This window comes from Lonchura striata, chromosome 4 (genome assembly GCF_050655825.1).
Source record: "Lonchura striata isolate lonStrDom1 chromosome 4, ASM5065582v1, whole genome shotgun sequence".
Taxonomy (NCBI): Eukaryota; Metazoa; Chordata; class Aves; order Passeriformes; family Estrildidae; genus Lonchura; species Lonchura striata.
This window is the reverse complement of record NC_140706.1, coordinates 1,264,177-1,286,466: the sequence shown is the minus strand read 5'-3', so window position 1 is coordinate 1,286,466 and position 22,290 is coordinate 1,264,177. Positions and strand designations below refer to the sequence as shown.

General features: G+C 50.7%; 1 protein-coding gene across 13 annotated transcripts in view; it reads right to left on the bottom strand.

Moving 5' to 3' along the window:
* Window positions 1-22,290, bottom strand: part of EXOC6B (exocyst complex component 6B) — a 284,486-nt gene that overhangs the window by 13,378 nt on the left and 248,818 nt on the right. The window contains exon 23 of one of the 13 annotated variants that reach the window (XM_085577343.1): window positions 5,941-5,967. The exons of the other annotated variants lie outside the window; for them this stretch is intronic. Coding sequence (XP_085433469.1) covers window positions 5,956-5,967 — 12 coding nt within the window. The 3' untranslated portion in view covers window positions 5,941-5,955. Of the gene's footprint in view, window positions 1-5,940; window positions 5,968-22,290 lie in introns of those variants that run through there. 13 annotated transcript variants of the gene reach the window in all.

The following is a 22,290-nucleotide window of genomic DNA, read 5'->3' as shown; positions in this document are numbered from 1 at the left end:
CTGGCCCGGCTGCGGGTCGCGCTCCGGAGGAGAGAGGTCCTGCAGGAGGAAGCCTCCAGACGATTTATCTGTCACATAAATGTGGTTTTATTGGTTTTACTGCTTCAACTTTTCACCTCTGCTGCTAAATCTGAACGGGCCGGGGGGAAAGGAAGAAAAGGGAAGAGGAAAAAAGAGCCGGCGGCGCGGGGCTGCCGCGGGTCTGCCAGGGGAGTTTCCAAATCAAATATGCAAATGCCATTAATTCTTTAAACTGGAGTCTCCCTTTCAAGGCCATAAATCAAACTCGACAGCGCATCCACTGGGAGGCTGGGGGGGGGAGGAAAAGAGAGGAGCCGAAGGGGAAAAAAGAGGAGGGAAAAATTAAGAGGAGCTTTCACCAGGGTGATGCGGGAGTGGGATAAGATCAGGAAGCTGCAGATGTGCTCGGGGCTGGAGATCTGCAGCTTCCCAGGGTTCCAGGAACACCTTGAGGAGGAGCAGGGAGAGGTGCAGGTACAGCTTTATAAAAATGGAGAAGTGGAGGATGGTTCGAAAAAAATGCCAGAGAAAATGTATTAAAAAGTACTAAAATTGGTTTTATGCACACACAGGAGCTTGTATCCAAACTGAAGTGCAGAATTCAAGAGAAGGAAAGGCTGGAATGAAAGAATTAAACTGGGAGCCAGCTCCCAGCCCTGTCCCAGGTTCCCCTAGGAAGAACTTTCCCCCCATTTCATGGAATCATCACAGAATCATTTAAACTGGAAAAGACCTTTCACATCATCAAATCCAACCACCAGTTCTACCTCAAAACCACTTCCTTTTCACCCCCCTTGCAATGTCACCACCTCAGACTCTTCAAAAACCTCCTTTTTTATCCAGGCAGAGAGATTTTTATGCCCCTCACCTCAAGCAGAGGGCGAGGGTGGCTGGAAGGTCCCTGCAGGAGGAGACCAGGCCGTGGCTGGGCTCCGCATCCCCCTCCAGATGGGAAGGAGAGCAGGGACAGTTTGTTCTGTCTGATGACAGCGTGGAATCTGGATGGAATCCTCCCGGCCAAGCCAGGAGCGCAGGAATGTGAATCCAAACTGACTCCAAACACGGTTTGCGAGCCCTGCCAGAGCTCCTGGAACCAGATCTAAGCCACCACCGGCGTTCGCACGCTCGCAGCCGTGTCACTCTCATGGAATCATGGAATGGTTTGGGTGGGAAGGGACCTCAAAGCCCACCCAGATCCAACCCCATGGGCACCTCCCACCATCCCAGGTGGCTCCAAGCCCCAGTGGCCAGCCTGACCTTGGACACTCCCAGGGATGGGCCCCTGACTGCCCCATCTGGCCCAGCATCCCCCAACAGGGAATTGCACCAAAAGCTCCTGACCTGCAGGAAATTCCCATGGGAATGCGCCAGTTTTCCCAGGAAAAGGGGCAGGATCTGATTGCATAAGAGACATCCCCTCATCGTGGTTTTCCAGTCCTTTAGGGGTGGCTACCCGGAGGAGGAAGATGTCTCTTCACGAGGAACCCCACAGAGAAGATGAGGAGCAAAGGCTCCAAGGTGACACACAAAAAGTTTGACCTCCACACAAGAAAAAAATTCCTTGGAGTGAGACCCACCTTCCACTGGACAAGTTTCCCTGGATGTGGTGGAGACGCCACTGCTGGAGGTTTTTGGGATGCACAGGACAGGGCTCCTTCCATCCATTCCTTCCCCACACCAGGCTGGACCAGAGGAGCCCTCAAGGTCCCTCCTAACCAGGCTGGTTGTGTGATTCCATCCCAGAAAAAACCTTCCCTCTGGCCCACCACCAGATTTCCTCCCAGGGACAAGGCGGAGCACCAAGACGGATTTGGTGGGATCGGATGGATTTGGATTCCACCATGATGGATTGGAGAGGACTTTCCTCTGGCAGCACCATTCCCAGCAGATAAAATGGCGCCAGGGTTGATGGGAAACATTCCACGAAGAACTAAACCTTTCCTTCAAAAAAAGCCTGAATTGGGGAATTCAGTCCCTGTTTCTGCAAGCACACTCAGCTGGGTCGAGGTGGGGCAAAGTCTTCCTCGTGGTGGGATTCTGGGGACACTCAGATCCTCACGGGAGTGACAGCGATGCCACGTGGTCATGGCCAAGACTTTGTGCTGAGTTTTATGTCTCCAGGGCATGGAAAAGCATGAATTGAGTCAGGTTTGGTGTTTTCCCAGCTGGAAGCAGCATTCCTGCCCTGAACCCTGCTGAGGGCCACATCCATGAGCTGGGTCACAGCCCTGAGTGCCCACTCTGGTTTTCCATGGAAGAAGGGGGAAATATTTTCAGATCCAAGGTGAAAACAACTCTCAAAAGCTCCATTATCCCTCCTTATCCTCACAACTGCTGTCTGATGTTCCTCTTCCCAGAGTTTTTTTGGACCTGGAATGAACAACCTTTGACCCAACACCGTCCACAAACCAGCTTTGGTTCGTATGAGATCACACCCTGAACTTCTAAACCTCGGGAGAAATTTCCTTTAAAAAGCTCCTTTCCCTGACTGAACACCACAGCTCCTCAGGAGAGGGGACAGCGAGAGGCCGCACTTGGGTCCCACCTGGAGGACGGGACAAAGTGCTCCCGTGAGATCAAAAACCCGTGGTGACACCCAGTCCTGCTGGGGACTTCCACGAAAAACACAAAACTACGGAAAACCAGTGGCAATTCCCAGGTTGTCCACATCCATAACCCATCCCACTGCTGGTGGAGCAGCCCCTTTCCACCATCCAGCAGGGAATTGTCACGGATTACACAAATCCCGAGGAGTTTCCAGCAGCAGCAGCCACAGTCCAAGCACAGTCCAAATAATTTATTTTGGGGAGGTTTCAATAACGCCTCGTGGGAAAGGAATACTGAAAGAGAAAGAAATATTCCAACCCCTGGGAAGACGTGGGGTTTGGACAATAGCGTTCCCAAAAAGAAAAGGCGCCGGGAATTGGAACATGATGTTTGTTGTTGAATTTGCGAAAGGCACGGAGGGGGAAATCGTGACCTAAGTGAAAACAGGAGCGGATTTGTCACTGGTTTCACTGGCAAGGAGGATTTGCTCTGGGAATTGGGTGTCCTGGGGGTGAGGGGTTGGAAAGCACTCACAGGGAATTGGTGATGGACGAGGAAAGGGATCAACACACGGAGCAAAGGAAAGGAAAATCTTAATTTAGGTGCTCCCCTAATTACCTGGATTTCTGGGAATTAATACAGATCCAAGAGTCCTGCTTGGACCTCTCTGTGAGACACAACCACCCCAAGTGACTGCTCCACATCTCCTGGGATGTCCCATCCATGGATGTCCTCCTGGAGAGAGGAGAACCAATTCCAAGCTCCTCACCTCACATTTAACTGGGTTGATCTTGCCAGTTAAAAGCAGCAATTTAATTTTTTTTTTCTCTTTCTATCTGAAAAAGTTGAACAGTTCCTGGAAAAAAAACCCAAAAAACCAAAACAACAAAACAGGAGAGGAATCTGGGAGGATTTATGGCAGCCAGGACAGTTTGTAACCGAGAGAGGTTTGAGACCTACAAAACTCAAATCTGTCCAGCCTGGATTATTTTCAGCTTCACATTATTGCCTGTTTATAGGTTCTTGTGTTCCTGATAGCCCAGATTTCCAGGGAAAGGGCTCCACAAGGCTTTTTTTTGCACAGAAAGATCTCCTGGTTTTCCAGCTGCGAACGTTCATCATTTATTAGGAGGAAAACCTCTGGCTTTCCACCTCTGGCTTTCCACCTGCTTTGCAGCCACGCTGGAATTACACGCGGTTGACTTTTCTCCTCTTCCCGAAGGAATTTCTTCCAAGGGTCTCGTTACAAACCTAGCAGGATTTTACCTCAGAAAACTTGTGTTTCTGAGCCCCAAGACTGTCTGAGGGAGCTGGGAAAGGGGCTCAGCTTGGAGAAAAGAGGGATCAGGGGGACCTTGTGACAACTCCCCGCCAGGAGGGGACAGCCAGGGTGGGGATTTGGGATCTTATCCCAGGGAACAGGGACAGGAGGAGACGGAACGGCCTCAAGTTGTGGCAGGTTGGATATTGGGAAGATTCCTGGAAAGGGCTGTCCTGGATCAGCACCACGTGTGACAAGGGGTGACAGCCCTGGAAAGTCCCCCCAAGCTGCGCTCAAGGCCTGGCTTTAGTCACCCACTGGATCCTTGCCCGCAGGGAAAGCTCTGCTAAATTCTAGGGAAATCCCAAGTTTCCCTCACCCATGGCACAGCCCTTGGAAGATAAAAACACACCAGGCCTGAAAATTATTTGGTGCAAAACCCCTGGGATTTCAACGTTTCAGGATGGAGTCGTTCCCAGCGACAGCAGCCGGACTGGGGAATTTTATCAACGGCCACGGGAGCAAAGGCAAGCGGAGCTGCTGGATTTAGTATCCAATTTGCACTCCTAAAAACAATCCTTTGGGCTCATCCCGTTCTCCAGGCAGGTTCAGGAGTTTGCAGGGAAGGCTGGGCCCGGAGCCGGGTGGATTCCCACCCTCCGGACCCTCACACACGGGGACAATACTGGGCGGGAGCCAGGAGGAATGAAAGAGCCTCGGAAGAGCGTTCCGCAGGGAATTCCACTATTGAATAACGCTTGGCTTTTCCATTGAAGCGCCACAAAGGGGGATTCATTCCCCAGGAAAAGATGGCTCCTGTGGCAGCATCCCCCAGATCGGGTTCTGGTGGAGCTGCACCCAGCAAGGACGGGGCCGGATAAACCCTCCGGGATCAGCATCCGACACTGCAGCGGAGAAAATCGGGATGTGATGCTTGGAAAGCGCTCAGGGTGCCAATCGTATTGATACAACATTAATGCTCTTTATCTTCTAATTATTTTATCCCAAATTAATGTAATTATTTCTGATTTATCCCGTGCTTTTTCTTTGGGAGGGCTAGCATCTTGCCCACTCTCATGGGCATGAGTACTTCAGCGCTATGTTCCTCCTGATTTTAGGATTAGAAATTAGCATCATGTGCCAACACTTTTTATAAAGGGAAAGGAATACACTGTAATTTATGTGCATGTTTTCTTTGGAAGACACATTTGGAATACCCTGAAAAAATCTCTGCAAGTGTGAGATAGATATATATCTATACAGAACTATATATATATATACACTGGTGTATGTACACACATGTGTAAATACTCCTTAGAGGCTGCTTTGAAGGTGTTTTGGGGAGGAGAAGGTGGATTTTGGGAAAGCTCCGTGCTCAGGTATCCCATTAATACAGAATTCCCTTTCCACTGCTGCCTTCCAGGTGTTCACGGCCTTCTGGCTTTCCCTGCCTGACCCACACATGCAAATCAGTGGCTCCAAAGAAAACATTAGGGAATAACGTGGAAAATTCCAATATTTCAGCAGCAGAGGATCCTTTAGTCAGGGAAGAGTGACCATGAGCAGAAAAAAAGCACAAAACCCCTAAAAACAGGAAAGGGGGTTGAGAGGGGAGAAATCGGGAGTTGTCCAAATAAACCTAGAGGAAACACCTCCAGCATTGTACAGTTGGTAAAAAATCATCCCAAAAAAGGGGAAAAAAATCACTCTAACGCCACTTTTCCAGGAAGGAGCATTCCCAACTGATGGACGGAGCAGCTCTGGGGTTGGGAGGGGTCAGTGCTGCCCACCAGGGCAGCTGCAGGGAGCAGGTGACACCGAGCCACGTTTTGGGACAGACAGAGCCCAGCAAGTGCCACCAGCTCCGGGCTGGGACACCCAGACCCCCAGCAGCAGCTGGGAGCAGGGATGGGGAGCAGCAAATCCCGAGGATTCCTCCTTTCCCTGGTGTCAACACCCCGTGGGATTTGTGCTGTTTGAACCAAACCTTCCCGATGTCCCCAAAAACCACCGGCATCACCTCCCCGAGCCCCACGGGGCCAAGCACTCCACGCTTCCCTTTCCTGCTGCCGCTCGGCTGATGCCAAATCCTCGGAGGAACTGCAGCTTTTTCTTGTGTTGACATGTTAAAAAAGGGGCTAAAAAAAAAAAAAAAGGAAAAAAATAGAAAAAAAAAAAAAGAAAAGGAGGTGACCTCTTGCTCACCCCGGGCAGGCTGTGAGGAGCCGCCGCTGCCTTCACCTCCGGCTGAACTTCCAGATTATCTCAGCCAAGATTCACCTTGCACTGAACTTGTACCCGGAGCACGGCACAGTCACGGAGCCCTGATTAAACATTGCAGCGCCACGGGGCCATAAATTTATACATTTAATGAGGATTAGCGGCGCTTCCTCCCGCCCTCCTCAGGCTGGGGACCGGTGGAAGCGCTCCCCAGCGCGGGTTGGACACGGAAAAGCTGGGAATGAGCAGGAGATGGAGCAGCTCCTGTGCTGTTCCCTGTGTATGGAGAACATGGCAAATCCAGCGGGACCAACCATGGGATGACCCTTGGAGGGCTTGCACCGCTTCCCACCCAAAAAACCCCAGGAAAAAGCAGGAATGCTGTGGGACACGGCGCTCCAGGAGCCCGTGGGTCCCTTCGCCCAGAAGGAAACCATCCGCAGGCCGTGGCCTCCTAAACTCTGGCTGCCCTCTTCCCACCGAGCGCCGCATCCCAGCGCCGTCCTCCCGTCTCTATTCCAGGACGGACGCGTGACGGGAGGCAGCGGCGGCTGCCTCCTCCTTCTCCTCCTCCTCCTCCTCCTCCTCCTTCTCCTCCTTCTCCTCCTCCTCCTGCTCCTGTCCCAGCTGCCACGGAGGGAACAGGAGATCTCCACGCTCGGCGACGCCGGCCGGGGTCACTCGGCCGCGCCAGGGGAGAACGTCTGGGCGGCGAAATGGATCCGCTCAAGTTCAAGTGCTTGGAATGCCTCCCTCTTTTTTTTTTCATTCCCCCCCTCTCTCTTCTTATTTTTTTTTTTTTTCCGAAGAAACGAAGCTAATACATCCCTGCTTTTCCTGATAACTTCCTCCTTTCCCTCGGAGGTTTTGTTTAGCAGATCCATTGTTCTCGGCCAGCCTTGCCCTGGGGTCCAATTTGAGAGCGTTCTCATTTTTCCCCCCTATGTAACCGATGCTTATTTCTTTAAGCTCCACTGTAAACACAAAGCACACGGCAGAGCCCTGGCCCGGCTTTGCAGGAGGCAGCCTCAGCCCTGGAACTGCTCTTCCGTGGGGTTTTTTATTGGAAACAAAAGGATTGGGTCTCCTCGCTCCAAGGAGTCAAACACCTGCGGGATGCAGGGACCCGCGGGTGGTCCGGCGGCTCCGTGACCCTTTTCTGCTTCCAGAAATGCGGCTTTGCTAATTAAAGACTTCTTGATTGTTCGTTAGGGGCAGGGGTTGAGGCAGCAGGACCCCTTGGAGGTGGCCTGAAGGTCCTTGGGGTGCTCAGGGTGAAGGAGGAGCCACCAGAGCATCCCCTGGGACGAGTGGCACAGGGGGGCAAATATAAACTGAAATTGAAAAGGAATCCTTGGAAGAGGTGAGAGGATCTTGGATGGTCCCAGAGACACGCTGGGAGATGGGGATTTGGGAAGGGTGGGTGACGAGGCCACCACTGACCCCTGTCCCCAAGAGTCACATCCACAGGGCTTGGAAATCCCCTCAGGGATGGGAACTCCAAACCTCCCTCGGCACTGCCACGGCCTGAGCACCCTTTCCATGTAGGAATGTTCCCAGTGTCCACCCCGAGGCTCCCTGAGGCCGTTCCCTCTCCTCCTGTCCCTGTTCCTGGGAACAGATCCCAAATGCCCCCCGGCTGTCCCCTCCTGGCAGGAGCTGTGCAGAGCCACAAGGTCCCCCTGAGCCTCCTTTGCTCCAGGCTGAGCCCCCTCAGCTCCTCAGGAACTCTCCATTCCCTTCCCAGCTCCTCAGGAACTCTTCAGCCCCTTCCCAGCTCCTCAGGAACTCTCCATTCCCTTCCCAGCTCCCTCAGGAACTCTCCAGCCCCTTCCCAGCTCCTCAGGAACTCTCCATTCCCTTCCCAGCTCCTCAGGAACTCTCCATTCCCTTCCCAGCTCCTCAGGAACTCTCCATTCCCTTCCCAGCTCCTCAGGAACTCTCCATTCCCTTCCCAGCTCCTCAGGAACTCTCCATTCCCTTCCCAGCTCCTCAGGAACTCTCCATTCCCTTCCCAGCTCCTCAGGAACTCTCCAGCCCCTTCCCAGCTCCTCAGGAACTCTCCATTCCCTTCCCAGCTCCTCAGGAACTCTCCATTCCCTTCCCAGCTCCTCAGGAACTCTCCATTCCCTTCCCAGCTCCTCAGGAACTCTCCATTCCCTTCCCAGCTCCTCAGGAACTCTCCATTCCCTTCCCAGCTCCTCAGGAACTCTCCATTCCCTTCCCAGCTCCTCAGGAACTCTCCATTCCCTTCCCAGCTCCTCAGGAACTCTCCAGCCCCTTCCCAGCTCCCTCAGGAACTCTCCATTCCCTTCCCAGCTCCCTCAGGAACTCTCCATTCCCTTTCCAGCTCCTGGAAAAGGTTTCCCAAGGTGGAACTGTCCCAGGCCAGGTTTGGAGCCCGCTGGGATGGGGAAGGTGAGGAATGGGGTGGAACCAGGTTCTTTAAGGTCCTTGGCCACCCAACCCATTCCATGTTCCGTGGTAAAATAGGAGGATTTAACATTCCAACTCACTCCAGGCCTGCCTGGGAGCATGGCCAGCCTCTTTCCCCCCTCCACAAACCTCCTGTGGAGAAAGCCCCGAGTTTGTCTGAACCTGTTCCCTTTTTGGTGGATCCAAACCATCTCAGGGATTTGGAATTTGCAGGGAACAAAAGCGTGGAGCCAGAAAATCCAGCGGAGAACGTGCCACGCTTTTGGCAACCTGGAAAAACTCCTGGATGACCCAAATCTGGCTCCTAATTAATTCCAAGCCCCGGATCCTGTAGGACACACATTCCTGGGATTAAAATGATGCTGAGCAGGAGCTGAGGCAGGATTTGATCCCGTGGCTGCATCCGCCAGACGGCCCCGGGCACGGGGAGCCGCGGCAGGATTTATGGATATTTGTTGGAGATAAAAGCAACCCAAGAACCTCTGGGAAACAAAAGCCAAGGCTTTTTCCTCGGAGTGTCACAGTAACCCCTGGACGGCCCCGTGCTCATTGTCACAGCCCTGGAAAGGTACAAACAAAGGGAACTTTGGGTGCCAAGAGCTGGAGCAGCCGGGAGAGGCGGCAGAATTCCCTGCGCGGCCACTTCCAGGGCAGAAATCCCTGGAAAAGACGGTTTGGGATGTGCACCAGGAGCTGTCACCCCATTCCAAAGCGATTCCCAGGGGGGAAAAGGAGAGCGGAGTTCTGGGATTGGGGGATTGGACAGCAGGGCAAAACAAAAAGTCCCTTTTGGGGTTAAAAATGGGCTTAAAGGGTTTTAATGGGGCTGGAAAGGGAGGGTTTGGGGTTGCTAAAAAATGGGATTGGATCCCAGAATTGCTGTCCTGGTTATGGAGAGGTTCCACAGGTGTTCCCTAAATCTGATGCTCCTCCCGCCCCAAAGATCAGCAGCTTCCCCAAGGAAGGTGTTTTCCAGAATTTTGGGGAATTTGTAATGGGAGAAAACTGCTCTGGGGAGGTTGGAGTAAATGTGGAATGGGGGAAAAGGGAGAAAAATGAAAGTAAAGGGAATGGGGGAAAAGATAGGAAAACAGAAAGTAAAAAGAAAGAAGGGAAAAGAAAGAAAAAGTAAAAAGAAAGAAGGGAAAAGAAAGAAAGGAGAAAGAAGAGAAAAGAAACAAAAAGGAAGATAAAAGGTAGAAGAAAAGTTAGAAGGAAAAGGAAGAAGGAAAAAAAAGAAAGACAAACAAAAATGAAAAAGTAAAAAAGCAAAACAAAGGAAGAAAGCAACAAGAAAATGAAAGACAGAGAAATGAAGGGAGGAAAGAGAAGGAAACAGAGGAAAAGGAAAGGGAAAAAAGGGAAAGTAAATTAAAAAATTAAGAAAGGAAAAGGAAAAGAAAGGGGAAAAGAGAAGATGGAAATAAAATTAATAGTAATGAAAAAATCCAAAGAAATTTGATGTAGACAGAATTTCAGAGGAGGAGGATTTGCCAAAGCAGATCCAAACTCATCCATGGAACCCTTATCTCACACCTGGATTTGGGCACCAAATCAGGGATCTGGCACTGGGATTTGGGCACTGGAATCAGGGATCTGTCACCTGGATTTGGGCACTGGAATCAAGGATCTGTCACTGGGATTTGGGCACTGGAGTCAGGGATCTGGGCACTGGGATTTGGGCACTGGAGTCAGGGATCTGGCACTGGAATCAGGGATCTGCCACTGGGATTTGGGCACTGGAATCAGAGATCTGCCACTGGGATTTGGGCACTGGAATCAGGGATCTGCCACTGGGATTTGGGCACTGGAATCAAGGATCTGCCACTGGGATTTGGGCACTGGAATCAGGGATCTGGGCACTGGGATTTGGGCACTGGAATCAGGGATCTGCCACTGGAATTTGGGCACTGGAATCAGGGATCTGCCGCTGGGATTTGGGCACTGGAATCAGAGATCTGGGCACTGGGATTTGGGCACTGGAATCAGGGATCTGGGCACTGGGATTTGGGCACTGGAATCAGGGATCTGCCACTGGGATTTGGGCACTGGAATCAGGGATTGCCACTGGGATTTGGGCACTGGAATCAGGGATCTGCCACTGGGATTTGGGCACTGGAATCAGGGATTGCCACTGGGATTTGGGCACCAAAGTCCCGGTTCCAGGTCTGACAGAGCCACCAACTCCCACCTCCTTCACCCACACTGGACAAAACCCCCAAACCCGCCAAAGCCCCTCCATGATTTGTCACGTAACCTCGGTGAATTCAGCCTAAACTAAGCCCAGCTCAGCTTTAAACCCAGCCTAAGCAGCCTGGCTAAGCCAAACCCCCTTTTCAGGGCATTTTCCACCCAAACCGAGTCCTGTGTGCTTCCACCATGGTCCCGTTGCCTCATCCCCCTCTTCCCAGAGTGTTTTCCTGGCAGGAAGGAGCAGCGGCCGGGCCAAGCCGTCTGCTGGCCCTTCCCTGAGCTCCAACAGTGGTGTTGGAGACAAATAAATTTGTCTTTATTTACCCCAAAATGTGTTTATTTTCTCCTTCCCTTTTAATTTTCATTATTGTTTGATAGGAACATAAAGCAGAAGCCCCGATCGATGCCAGAGGCTCCCAACCCAAGGGTTCCTTGGAAACTTCCTTGGGGTTGTCGGAACATTTCTGAGGGGTTATGAACTCCTTAAACAAACAGCTGAGGTCATTGTTAGTCACAAAAAGACAAAAAAAAAAAAAAAAAAAAAAAGAAGAAAAGGAATTATTTCAGGAAATAAAAAAAAAAAAAAAGCAGGATTAAAGTTACAGTCAGAAGCTGCTCCCAGAGAAAAGAGCTGGGAGAGGGGGATGGCAAAATCCGCAGTAAAACCAGCAAGGAATCACAAGCCTGGCACTGGTTTTCCACTGGTTTTCCAGCTGCCATTCCAAGCCACTCTCTCCACGTTTTTAAGATGTCAAATCCTCATTAAATTCTTCCCCCAGGACTCAGAGATCCCAACCCCCAATTCCAAGGGTCACTGTTCAGGGAAGAGGAACTTCTGGTGGCGATTTTGGTGGCTTTTCGACCTCTGGATGGGGTGCACAGGACAGGAGTGATTCCGGAGTTCCAGGAATGGAATGAAATGGGAAAAGGAAAAAAGAGGGAAGAGGGAAGAGGGAAGAGGGAAGAGGGAAGAGGGAAGAGGGAAGAGGGAAGAGGGAAGAGGGAAGAGGGAAGGGAAGGGAAGGGAAGGGAAGGGAAGGGAAGGGAAGGGAAGGCTCCATCAGAGCCATTGGATGCAGGGATGACCCTATCAAAGGGTACATGGATACAACACCTGGATATCCACAAATTCAGGCACAGGGAAGGAGCAGGATTGGAGCACATTGGAAAGCAAAGGACAAAGGCCTCTTATCCCACAGATTCACAGTCACAAGGAAGTGTCTGCCTGGCTGCCTCTACCCCGGCCCCTTCCCATCTCCTGACCCGAGTGGGATGGAATTCCATCCACCCCAGAGGCTCCACTGGTTCCATTTCCAGTACCAGGGATACCACGATTCCCACTGGGCAGGGTTGCTCCCACTCCTGAGGGAGCCTGGGAGGTTTGGAGATCCTGGAGCTCTGCTGGGCTCCGCTTCCCACCTCCAGCAGATCCAGTGGGCCATCCCAAAAAGCCAATCCCAGGGTTAGCTGGATGCACGGAGCTTCCTGCACCCCTGAAAGCTCCATGGAGTGGAGAAATTCCTGTTTTATCCTGCTCTCATCCCTCCTGGCTGCTAACGAGGCTCTCTCCAGCCTCATTTCTCATTCCTGCTTTCTCCCGCTTTTCTTCCAGCTTTGTGCCTCCCTTCTCTGTCTGATCCTATTTTTTCCTTAAAAAAAAAAAATCCCTGTTTTCTGCACAGCCCCAAAATCCCCTGAGCCTGCCCAGACAGAAACATGAATAAAATACAGAGGGAATTCAAAAAGAGAGGGAAAATTAAAAATAAATAAAAGCCAAGCAATCTCCTGGCAGGTGCTGAACTCTCCTTGTGCTCCAAGAGGAATTTTTCATGACGTCCCATCACTTATTTAGGCTGTGGCTCCGTGACCTCCTGCATTTCCCTGCATTCCAACGAGGCATCAGCAGCTCCTCTGCCCACCTAAACCCCAGCCCAGACCTCAGCGTGGAAAGAAGAAACCTCCAGGAAAGGCAGGAAATAAAGAATATTTAAAGAATTGATTGTACAACTGGTCAACGGGAATGCCGAGTTTAGGAAAAACGCAAAGGAAAAGGGAAAATCCTTGTGGAGGAGATGCCAGTGGAAGTGGGAATCCAATGGGTTTTTAATCCTCTGCTTGGTCTGATGCCGAAAGCAGCAGGGAAAAGATGAGACGGGCAGGAGGGAAAAGGAAAGCTGCTTTAAAATCACGGAAAAGGGCTGGAAAAGATCCTTCAGACCACGGAGTCCAACCATTCCCTGCACTGCCACGACCACCACTGCTCCACGTCCCCAGTGCCACATCCCCAGGGCTTTGGATCCCTCCAGGAATGGACATCCCATCACTTCCACGGGCCTGACCACCCTTTCCGTGAAGAAATCGCCCTAATTCCAGCCTAAAGCTCTTGAGGCTGTTTCTCCTCGTTGTGTCCCTCGTTCCCCAGGAGCAGAGCCTGATTCCCACCTGGATTCACCTCCCTGGCATCCCAGAGAACCTCTCAGACCCAGGGACGGAGCTGCCCCCGGCGAGCCCAGCCCTGAAACGCTCCAGGAAATAAAGAGGAGCAAAACCAGCCCAGGAAATGCAAAAAGAAGAAATAAAATCCGAGCAATAAAGATGAGCAAATAAAATCCAGATCTGATCTCAGAGGTGCTGAAAATCTGCATCTTCATTAAGAAATAAACTCATTAGATCCCATGGGAATAAAGGGCTAAGTGACTTCCAGAGGCATCCTGGGGCTCCTAAAAGCCACCAAGCCCTGAGACAGAGAAGTGCTCAGTGAGCACCAAATTGTGGTTTTATCCGAATTTCCATCTCGTGATCAGTCCCTGATCCAGGGATGGGCCAACCTTATCCCATCTGAACCCCGTCCCATCTGGGAACTCCCTTCCTGATGGATTCTTGGGGAGCAGCGAGGCGTGAGCCCCTCTCCAGGGACAAGGCTGGACTTCCCCTCCTCTCCAATTTCCATGGAACTGGGAGTAATTTAAGAACCCTCCACCCTTGGTGGGATCGCAGTGAACTCCAGAAGTGCTGGGAGGAGCTGAGAGGGAAAAGCAGGGACAAAGCTCCCAGGCCATGGGAGCCTGGGTGTCCATTTCCTTCGGAAAGGATTTGGCTGCGTACAGGATTAAATTAGATTGGCTGCACTGTGTTATATGTAACAATTATATAGAACTTTACATGGTTACACGTTATATTAGATAATGTTGTTTATGGGGTCTATTATCTTATAAACTCATTAGACATCATGTGTTTTATTACATGGAATCATGGAATGGTTTGGGTAGGAAGGGACCTTAAATCCCACCCCATGGGCAGGGACACTTCCCACTGTCCCAGGTGGATCCAACCTGGCCTTGGGCACTCCAGGGATCCAGGGGCAGCCCCAGCAAATCTGGGAATTCCATTCCAGCCAGGAATTCCTTGCCAAGATCCCAGCCCAAGCTCCCCTTTCCCAGTGGGAGCCATTCCCTGGCTCCTGTCCCTCTGTCCCTTGTCCCCAGTCCCTCTCCAGCTCTCCTGGAGCCCCTCCAGGCACTCTGAGCATTCCCTGGAATTTTCCCTTCTCCAGGGGAACATTCCCAGCTCTGCCAGCCTGGCTCCAGAGCAGAGGGGCTCCAGCCCTGGAGCAGCTCCGGGGCCTCCTCTGGGCTCTCTCCAGCAGCTCCACGTCCTCCTGGATTTGGGATCCAGGAGCAGGAGCAGCTCTGCAGGTGGGCTCTCACCTGAGCAGAACACAGGGACACAATTCCCACCTTTCCTTTGGGATCTGCCCAGGGCACAGAGGGGTCAGGGCTGGGCCATTCCAGCCTCATCCACAACATCCCGAATCCCTCTCCCAGGGCTGCTCCCACTCCCTTCCCACACAGATCCCTGCAGGTTTAAGGAATTAGAATCCGGCTCATTCAGGGAACCGAGAAGGTGCTGCTCTTGTTGCCACAGCTGCAGCCTCAGCCACTGAGACAGATTTATTGCAACAATTAGCAGTAATTAAAATCTAGGATCAGAAACTGGATGAATCCCATTTCTGGATGAATCCCATTTTTAATACTTTTTTTTTTTTTTTTTTTTTAGGAACAACTCCCTTAAAATCAGCGGGAAAAAGAGAAAGGACAAAATCCCTAATTTGAGAGAATCCATTCGGAATCTGAGCAAGGCTGGAATCAGGGAATCAGGACAAAGATCCGAGCCATCCTTTGAGGTTTATGGAAGCTGGGAGAGCTGGGAATGTTCCCCTGGAGAAGGGAAAATTCCAGGGAATGCTCAGAGTCCCTGCAGGGGCTCCAGGAGAGCTGGAGAGGGACTGGGGACAAGGGACAGAGGGACAGGAGCCAGGGAATGGCTCCCACTGGGAAAGGGGAGCTTGGGCTGGGATCTTGGCAAGGAATTCCTGGCTGGGAGGGTGGGCAGGGGCTGGGCTGGAATTCCCGGTGGAGCTGGGAAGAGGGCCCGGCTCCCGGCTCCCGTTTCTCTGCCCCCCAAGGCCTCGGCTGGCAGTTTACAATTGAATTTTCTGCAGTGGCAGCGCGGAGCCCTTTGTGTACAGAACGTCTGGTGGAAACGGCCTTTTTCAAATTAACCTGGAATTCGGGCAGAAAAGCCTCCATGTGTTTCTGTTTCATTAGGGAAGGACATTTGGAAAGGGAAGAACGCTCGGGGAGGGCGACGGGGCTGAGACGGCGGGGACGCGGGGCGGGTGGGAAACTGGGATCTCCTGCCAGAAACAGCGTTGGAATTCCTCTGGGAATGGCTTTGGTCCTCATGGAATTCATCAACTCCTTCCTTGCAGCCCTCCCTCCCTCGTCCCCCTGGCTCCCGGCTGCCCATCCCGAGCCCTCGCGGTCCCAAAGTTGGATTTGGTGGCTTTGGAGGGCTTTCCCAACCTACTGATTCCATGATTTTGAGGGGAAATGTGGATCTGGTGGGTAAGTCACTCTCCAGCCTTCCCAGCTCCTTCCTCTATGGGTTAATTCCTCAGGAAAACCAGGCTTTCCTGGATGTTTTTGATTTGGTTTAATACCTAAAAGGGTCAATCCTTTCCCTAAAATCCAAATGGGAAGGAGAAGGAGAAGGAGAAGGAGAAGGAGAAGGAGAAGGAGAAGGAGAAGGAGAAGGAGAAGGAGAAAGAAGGAGAAGGAGAAGGAGAAGGAGAAGGAGAAGGAGAAGGAGAAGGAGAAGGAGAAGGAGAAGGAGAAGGAGAAGGAGAAGGAGAAGGAGAAGGAGAAGGAGAAGAAGAAGGAGAAGGAGAAGGAGAAGGAGAAGGAGAAGGAGAAGGAGAAGGAGAAGGAGAAGGAGAAGGAGAAGGAGAAGGAGAAGGAGAAGGAGAAGGAGAAGGAGAAGGAGAAGGAGAAGGAGAAGGAGAAGAAAGGGAATGAAATGAGACCAGATTCCCTACGGATGTCATTCCCAGGACAGTGATACTTCTCACCTCAGGTATTTTAAAATATGTGGGAAAATATTGAAAAAATATTGAAGAAGACTGAAAAAAAATACAGAAAAATATTGGAAAACAAAACAAAAACAAATTTGAAAAAAAAATGTAAAATATTGAAAAGCATTGAAAAAATATTGAAAAATACTGAAAAAGTATTAGAAAAAAAGTTAAAATATTATAAAAATATTGAAAAGCATTGAAAAAATACTGAAAAATATTGGAGAAAATTTGGAAAACAGATTGAAAAAGATGCCCAGCAAATCCGCCGTGCATCTTCAACAATCCAACCCTTCTCCAACCCGGCTCCCTCTGCCTCTTGGAAACCACTTCCCTCCCCACTGTTTTTTGGGATTCACACTTATTATTCTTCCTCTCCTCTCCTTTGTTATCACTCTGCTCTCTCCCTCCAGGCTTTTCCTCAGCCCTGTTGCTTAATTTTTCTAATCCCTGCCCCTCGGAGGGAGGAAGCCGTCCTGTTTTCCTTATTAATCAGGAATTCTGGCGCTGGCCGCGAGGAAAGGCTCCAGGAGCGCGGAACGTTCCGGTTCAGCGCATTCCACCCCAACGGAGCTACCGGCACGCAGAGCCCACGGAGCCTGGCCCTTTTCCCTGGAATTACCTTCCAAAAGCACGGCCCAAAAAAAAGGGATTTGGCTTTTTAGGAGCCGTCGCAATTCCTCACAAGTGCCGGGTTGGATGTGGGGATGAGGCTGAGCTTTGGATGCTGGCGGGGCCGGGGAGGGAAAGCGGAATGGTGTTCCCAGCGGGATTTTGGATATCCATTGGAATGGGGTTTGGGAAGGAAGTCCATGACCAGTGGCACCAGCCCACCATGTCTGCTGGAAAACTCCTACCAGGGTGGGGTTATCCCGCTCTCCTGAGATCCCACCTGGAATTCCGTGCCCAGGTCTGATGCCCCCAACACAGGAAGGACACGGAACTGCTGGAGGGAGCCCTGGAAGGGTCAGGAAAATTGGAGCCAGGCTGGGAGAGCTGGGAATGTTCCCCTGGAGAAGGGAAAATTCCAGGGAATGCTCAGAGTCCCTGGAGGGGCTCCAGGAGAGCTGGAGAGGGACTGGGGACAAGGGACAGAGGGACAGGAGCCAGGGAATGGCTCCCACTGGGAAAGGGGAGCTTGGGCTGGGATCTTGGCAAGGAATTCCTGGCTGGAATGGAATTCCCAGATTTGCTCGGGCTGCCCCTGGATCCCTGGAGTGCCCAACACCAGGTGGGACACTGGGATTGGATCCACCTGGGACAGTGGGAAGTATTAATTACGAGCCTTTCACATTCCCAGAGAGGTTTTCCCATCCTAAGCCTCCCAAGTTCAGCCATCATCATCATCCATCCCTTCTTCCAGCACCACAATTACATTCCAGCTTTTTTGGTTTTTTTTCCCGCAGTTGATTCAGTACCTTCCCCACACTGGAGAAGAGCAAACTTGTGTAACTGGGCTCTCCACTGCTAAGGAATAAAATAATGGGGAAAAAAAAAAAAAAGGAAAATTCATGAAAAATAATTAAAAAAAAAATGAAAAAATGAAAAAAATAATGAGAATTCAGCAATTCCTGAAGAAAGAGGCGAGAAACAAGGGATGGAAATGATGGAGATGGAGAAGGAGATGGGAAGAAGAGAAATATTTCCCTACCGATCCTGCAGTGATACAGAGACACAACAGCCCATAAACAGCCAAAATCAAAGTTTACATTTACCTGTATCTGTTTATATCTAAACACCCATAAATCCCCTTATCTGTCCCTACATCCATCCCAAATCCCTCCAAAATTTAAGGGCCTAATAAAGGAGGAAAGACAAAACAAAACAGCATCCACATGGACAACTGAGGCTCAAATGTTCCCAGCTAACAATTCCACACATTCCCAAGGCGTGGGGCCTGAAATCATCCAGAATCTTCCTAAAATATTTTTTAGAATCTCCTTTGACCTCATTAACTCCTCGGGAGCACCATTCCCGTGGCCTGCAGAGAGGCCCAAAAAATTAAAGGCGTTTTCCCCATGGAATGCTGAGAGACTGTCATGGTTTTTAAAAGTTCGGATCCAAATCCTGAAAAATTTGGTTTCTTTACAAGGACAGCAAGAACAAACCCCATCCCAGCGGTGCTTCCCTGCAGCTCCGTTCAAAAATTCCCTCCCTCCTCACCTCCTCCCTCAGACACTTTCCTCCTCTGCAGCCTCCCCAGGCATTTTGAACTCGCCATTCCGAAGCCTTCCCAGCCATTCCCAAACTCACCATTCCAAAGCCTTCCCAGCCATTCCCAAACTCACCATTCCAAAACCTTCCCAGCCATTCCCAAACTCACCATTCCAAAGCCTTCCCAGACATTGCCAAACTCACCATTCCCAAACCTTCCCAGCCATTCCCAAACTCACCATTCCAAAACCTTCCCAGCCATTCCCAAACTCGCCATTCCAAAGCCTTCCCAGCCATTCCCAAACCTTCCCAGCCATTCCCAAACTCACCATTCCAAAATCCCAAACTCACCATTCCAAAGTCTTCCCAGCCATTCCCAAACTCACTATTCCAAAGCCTTCCCAGCCATTCCCAAACCTTCCCAGCCATTCCCAAACTCACCATTCCAAAACCTTCCCAGCCATTCCCAATTTGTCATTCCTCACCCCAGCCATTCCCAAACTCACCATTCCTCACCCTTCCCAGACATTCCAAACTCACCATTCCTCACCCTTTCCAGCCACTCCCAACTTGTCAATCCTCACCCTTCGCAGCCATTCCCAACTTGCCATTCCACACCTTCCCAAACATTCCCAAACTCGTCATTCCTTACCCTTCCCAGCCATTCCCAACTTGCCATTCCAATCCCTTCCCAGCCATTCCCAACTTGCCATTCCAACCCCTTCTCAGCCATTCCCAAACTCCCCATTTCTCCCATCCCAGACAATCCAAACTCCCCATTCCTGAAAACCCATCTTGATTTAACGACCCCTTTGGCCCAGCAGGTTTCACTGTGATTCAAACCCAATATTTTTAATCAAACCCAGTATTTTTATCAAACCAAATATTTTTATCAAACCCAATGTTTTTATCAAATCCAATGTTTTTATCAAACCTAATTTAAAAAAAAAATAAAATCCTAAAATAAGATCAAGATGAAACTAAAAAATTAAAGTAGAACCAGGTCAAGGAGAAATTGAAGAATTAAAATAAAATCAGGCCAAGGAGAAATTAAAAAAGTAAAACAGAACAAGGTCAAGGAGAAACTAAAAAAAAAATTAAAATAGAACCAGGTCAAGGAGAAATTAAAAAATTAAAATAAAAAATAAAATAAAAAATTAAAACAATGAAATGTGATCAAGGAGGAATTAAAAAATTAAAATAGAACCAGGCCAAGGAGAAATGTAAAAATAAAACCAGAACAAGGTGAAGGAGAAATTAAGAAAACGTAACCAGGCCCATGCTGGTGGAGCTTCCACTGACACCAGGGAGCTGCAAACGCTGGGATTCAGCTCCATGTGGAGGTGAAGCCCGGACCACCTGGGGGTTAAAGCCCCGGGGATCCCCTCCAAAAATCAGGATTTGAGTTGCTCTCCTGCCCCCCACGGCTCAGCGCCCCGTCGGGGAGGACCCTCGGCCTTCCCGAGCATCGCTGGCTGCTCCCGCGCCCGCTCCGCTCGCCCCGCTCCAAAGCTCTGGAATACAGACCACCTTGGCAGCAGGCATGGAAAGGCGACCGTGGGATAACTGAGCCGAGCCCCGGGCGGGATCGGTGCTGCCAGGAGGCAGAGCTGCCGTCGCATCCATGTCCGGGGGCAGCCCGTTATCCCGGCGCTCCCGGCTGCTCCTGGGAATCCTCCGGCCCGGCCGCTGCAGCCGGGTGACGGAGGTGAGCGCTGAGGGGTGCAAGTGTTTCCTTTAGGGCACTTCCCGGGACATCGGAGCGATGGGAGAGCTCCCAGATAAGTTTCACTCCCCACCATCCTTCGGGGAGAGTTTTTCCACCCCTGTTTTTGCCGTCCACCAGGACAAAGGGGCTTTTATGGCGTTTTTTAGCCGGTGTGTTTATTTAGTGCATATTGTGGCCGAGCCGCTGTTGGAATATCATCCATTTCCCTCCCCGGGGAGATATTCCAAGGAGCAGCGAGGAATCAACTTTAAACAAAAAGGCCATCTAAATATACAAACCGAGGAGAACAATGGCAGCATTAATTATATCCCAGGCAGGAGGGGATCCAGGGGGAGTTCAGGGGCAGGGAAGTTCTTTCTGCACGATTTATTTCCCTCTCCGGGCGCTCGGAGAGCGGAGCCGTGGCCGGGGACGGAACGTGAGGATGGCGGGATGGGGAAGTGTCCAACAAACTGGGACCCAGACAGGACAAAAGAAGAGGAGCCATGGGATTTGGAAGCTGGAAAAGAGGATCAGGAGCCAGGTCTGGCTTGGATGGGGCAAGGAATCAACAGCAAAGGCAGGGATGTGTCCCATAGCTCTGGAGAAAAGGGGATTGGGTTTAGAACTTCCAGAAGACTTAAAATCCTCCCTGTGGGGGATAATATGGAATCATGGAATGGTTTGGGTAGACCTTAAAGCCCATCCAATTCCACCCCATCCATGGGAAGGGACACCTCCCACTGTCCCAGGTGGATCCAACCCCAGTGTCCAACCTGGCCTTGGACACTGCCAGGGATGCAGGGGCAGCCACGGCTGCTCTGGATAACCAATGGTGTTCCTTATCTCCTTTTCAACCTTATGAATTCTTGGATTATTTCTCCAAGGAACACATTCTAGTTGGTCAAAAACTGTGGGAATATTTGTGTGGGAATGAAGGATTTGGGGAACACAATGGAAAACCTGGAAGTCTGAGTTCAGGATATTAAGTATGACATTCAAATGAAAAATAAAAGGGACTTAGAGAGAAAAATTATTTAATTTCTGCTGAGAAAGAGCAGAAATAAGGAAAAAAGGGAATAATGGAATCATGGAATGTTTGGGTTGAACGGGTACCTTAAGAATGATCCAGTGCCACCCCATCCATGAGCAGGGACACCTCCCACTGTCCCAGGCAGTTCCAATCCCAGTGTCCAGCCTGGCCTTGGGCACTGCCAGGGATCCAGGGGCAGCCCCAGCAAATCTGGGAATTCCATTCCAGCGTCTCACCACCCTCACTCCCGCCCCAGGGAGGAGCAGGGAATTCCTGCTGGAATTAAAACCAATTAACGCTGTGGCAGAGCTCTGGTGGCAGCTGGGACAGACGATGCCACCACTCCGGGCGTGTTTGAAGGCCAGGGTGGCCAAGGATTGTCACCTGGTGATGGCACAAGTGGCATGGGTGAGGGACATGTTCCATCAGAGGGACCTCCCTGCACCCCTCGTATCCCTGCTTGGGTTGGGTTGGTCACTCAGCCATTCCCAGGGCTTTGAATTCCAGGGAAAACCAAAAAGTGCCTCTTTCCCAGCACTTGGAAGAGGAGCTCATTCCCAGCACAAACCAAGCTCAAGGCACCAGATCCATAAAACCTTCAAAGGGGCCTCCAAAAGATACCAGGCTCTCTTTATGATTTTTTAAAAGAAATCTTGCTAAATCAACTGAAAAATCCTCTTTCCATACAAAACATCCTCCTTGATGCAGGGAAAAATGGGATTATTGAAGGAAATCCAAAGGATTTGGCCCTAACAGAGACAGAATCAGAGAATTATGGAATTGCTGAGGTCGGAAAAGGTTTTTAAGACCATCGAGTTCCCCAGAACTGCCAATCCCACCATTAAACCACATTCCCAAGTGCCATATCCACAAGGATTTTGAATCCACACTGCCCTGGGCTGGAGAACCTTTTTCTTGGAGAAATTTCCGTAAAATCAAAGCCTAGCACGGAATCAATACGTTTGCACCCCTGTCCAAAGACCTGGAGACTTTGGGCCCACCTCCTGCTGAGGAAGCCCCACAAGGTGGATCCGAGTTTCAATCCAGGAGCTTTTGTGGCAAGGTGGCCTCATGGAGCGTCCCACGGGATCACCGGGATCGCCTGCTCCACCAACAATCCCACCCACAGCTCCCACCCAAAACAACAGAGGAAATCCATATTTAAAAATCAATTTCCAGGAAAACTTCACCCTAAACCTCTCTAGTGCATAGGTAAGGATTGGAAATGCGTGTTTTCCATGGATTTTTAAGGATAAACCACAAAACCCTGGATTTCTCGACAGTTTATCATCAGATCCCTCAAC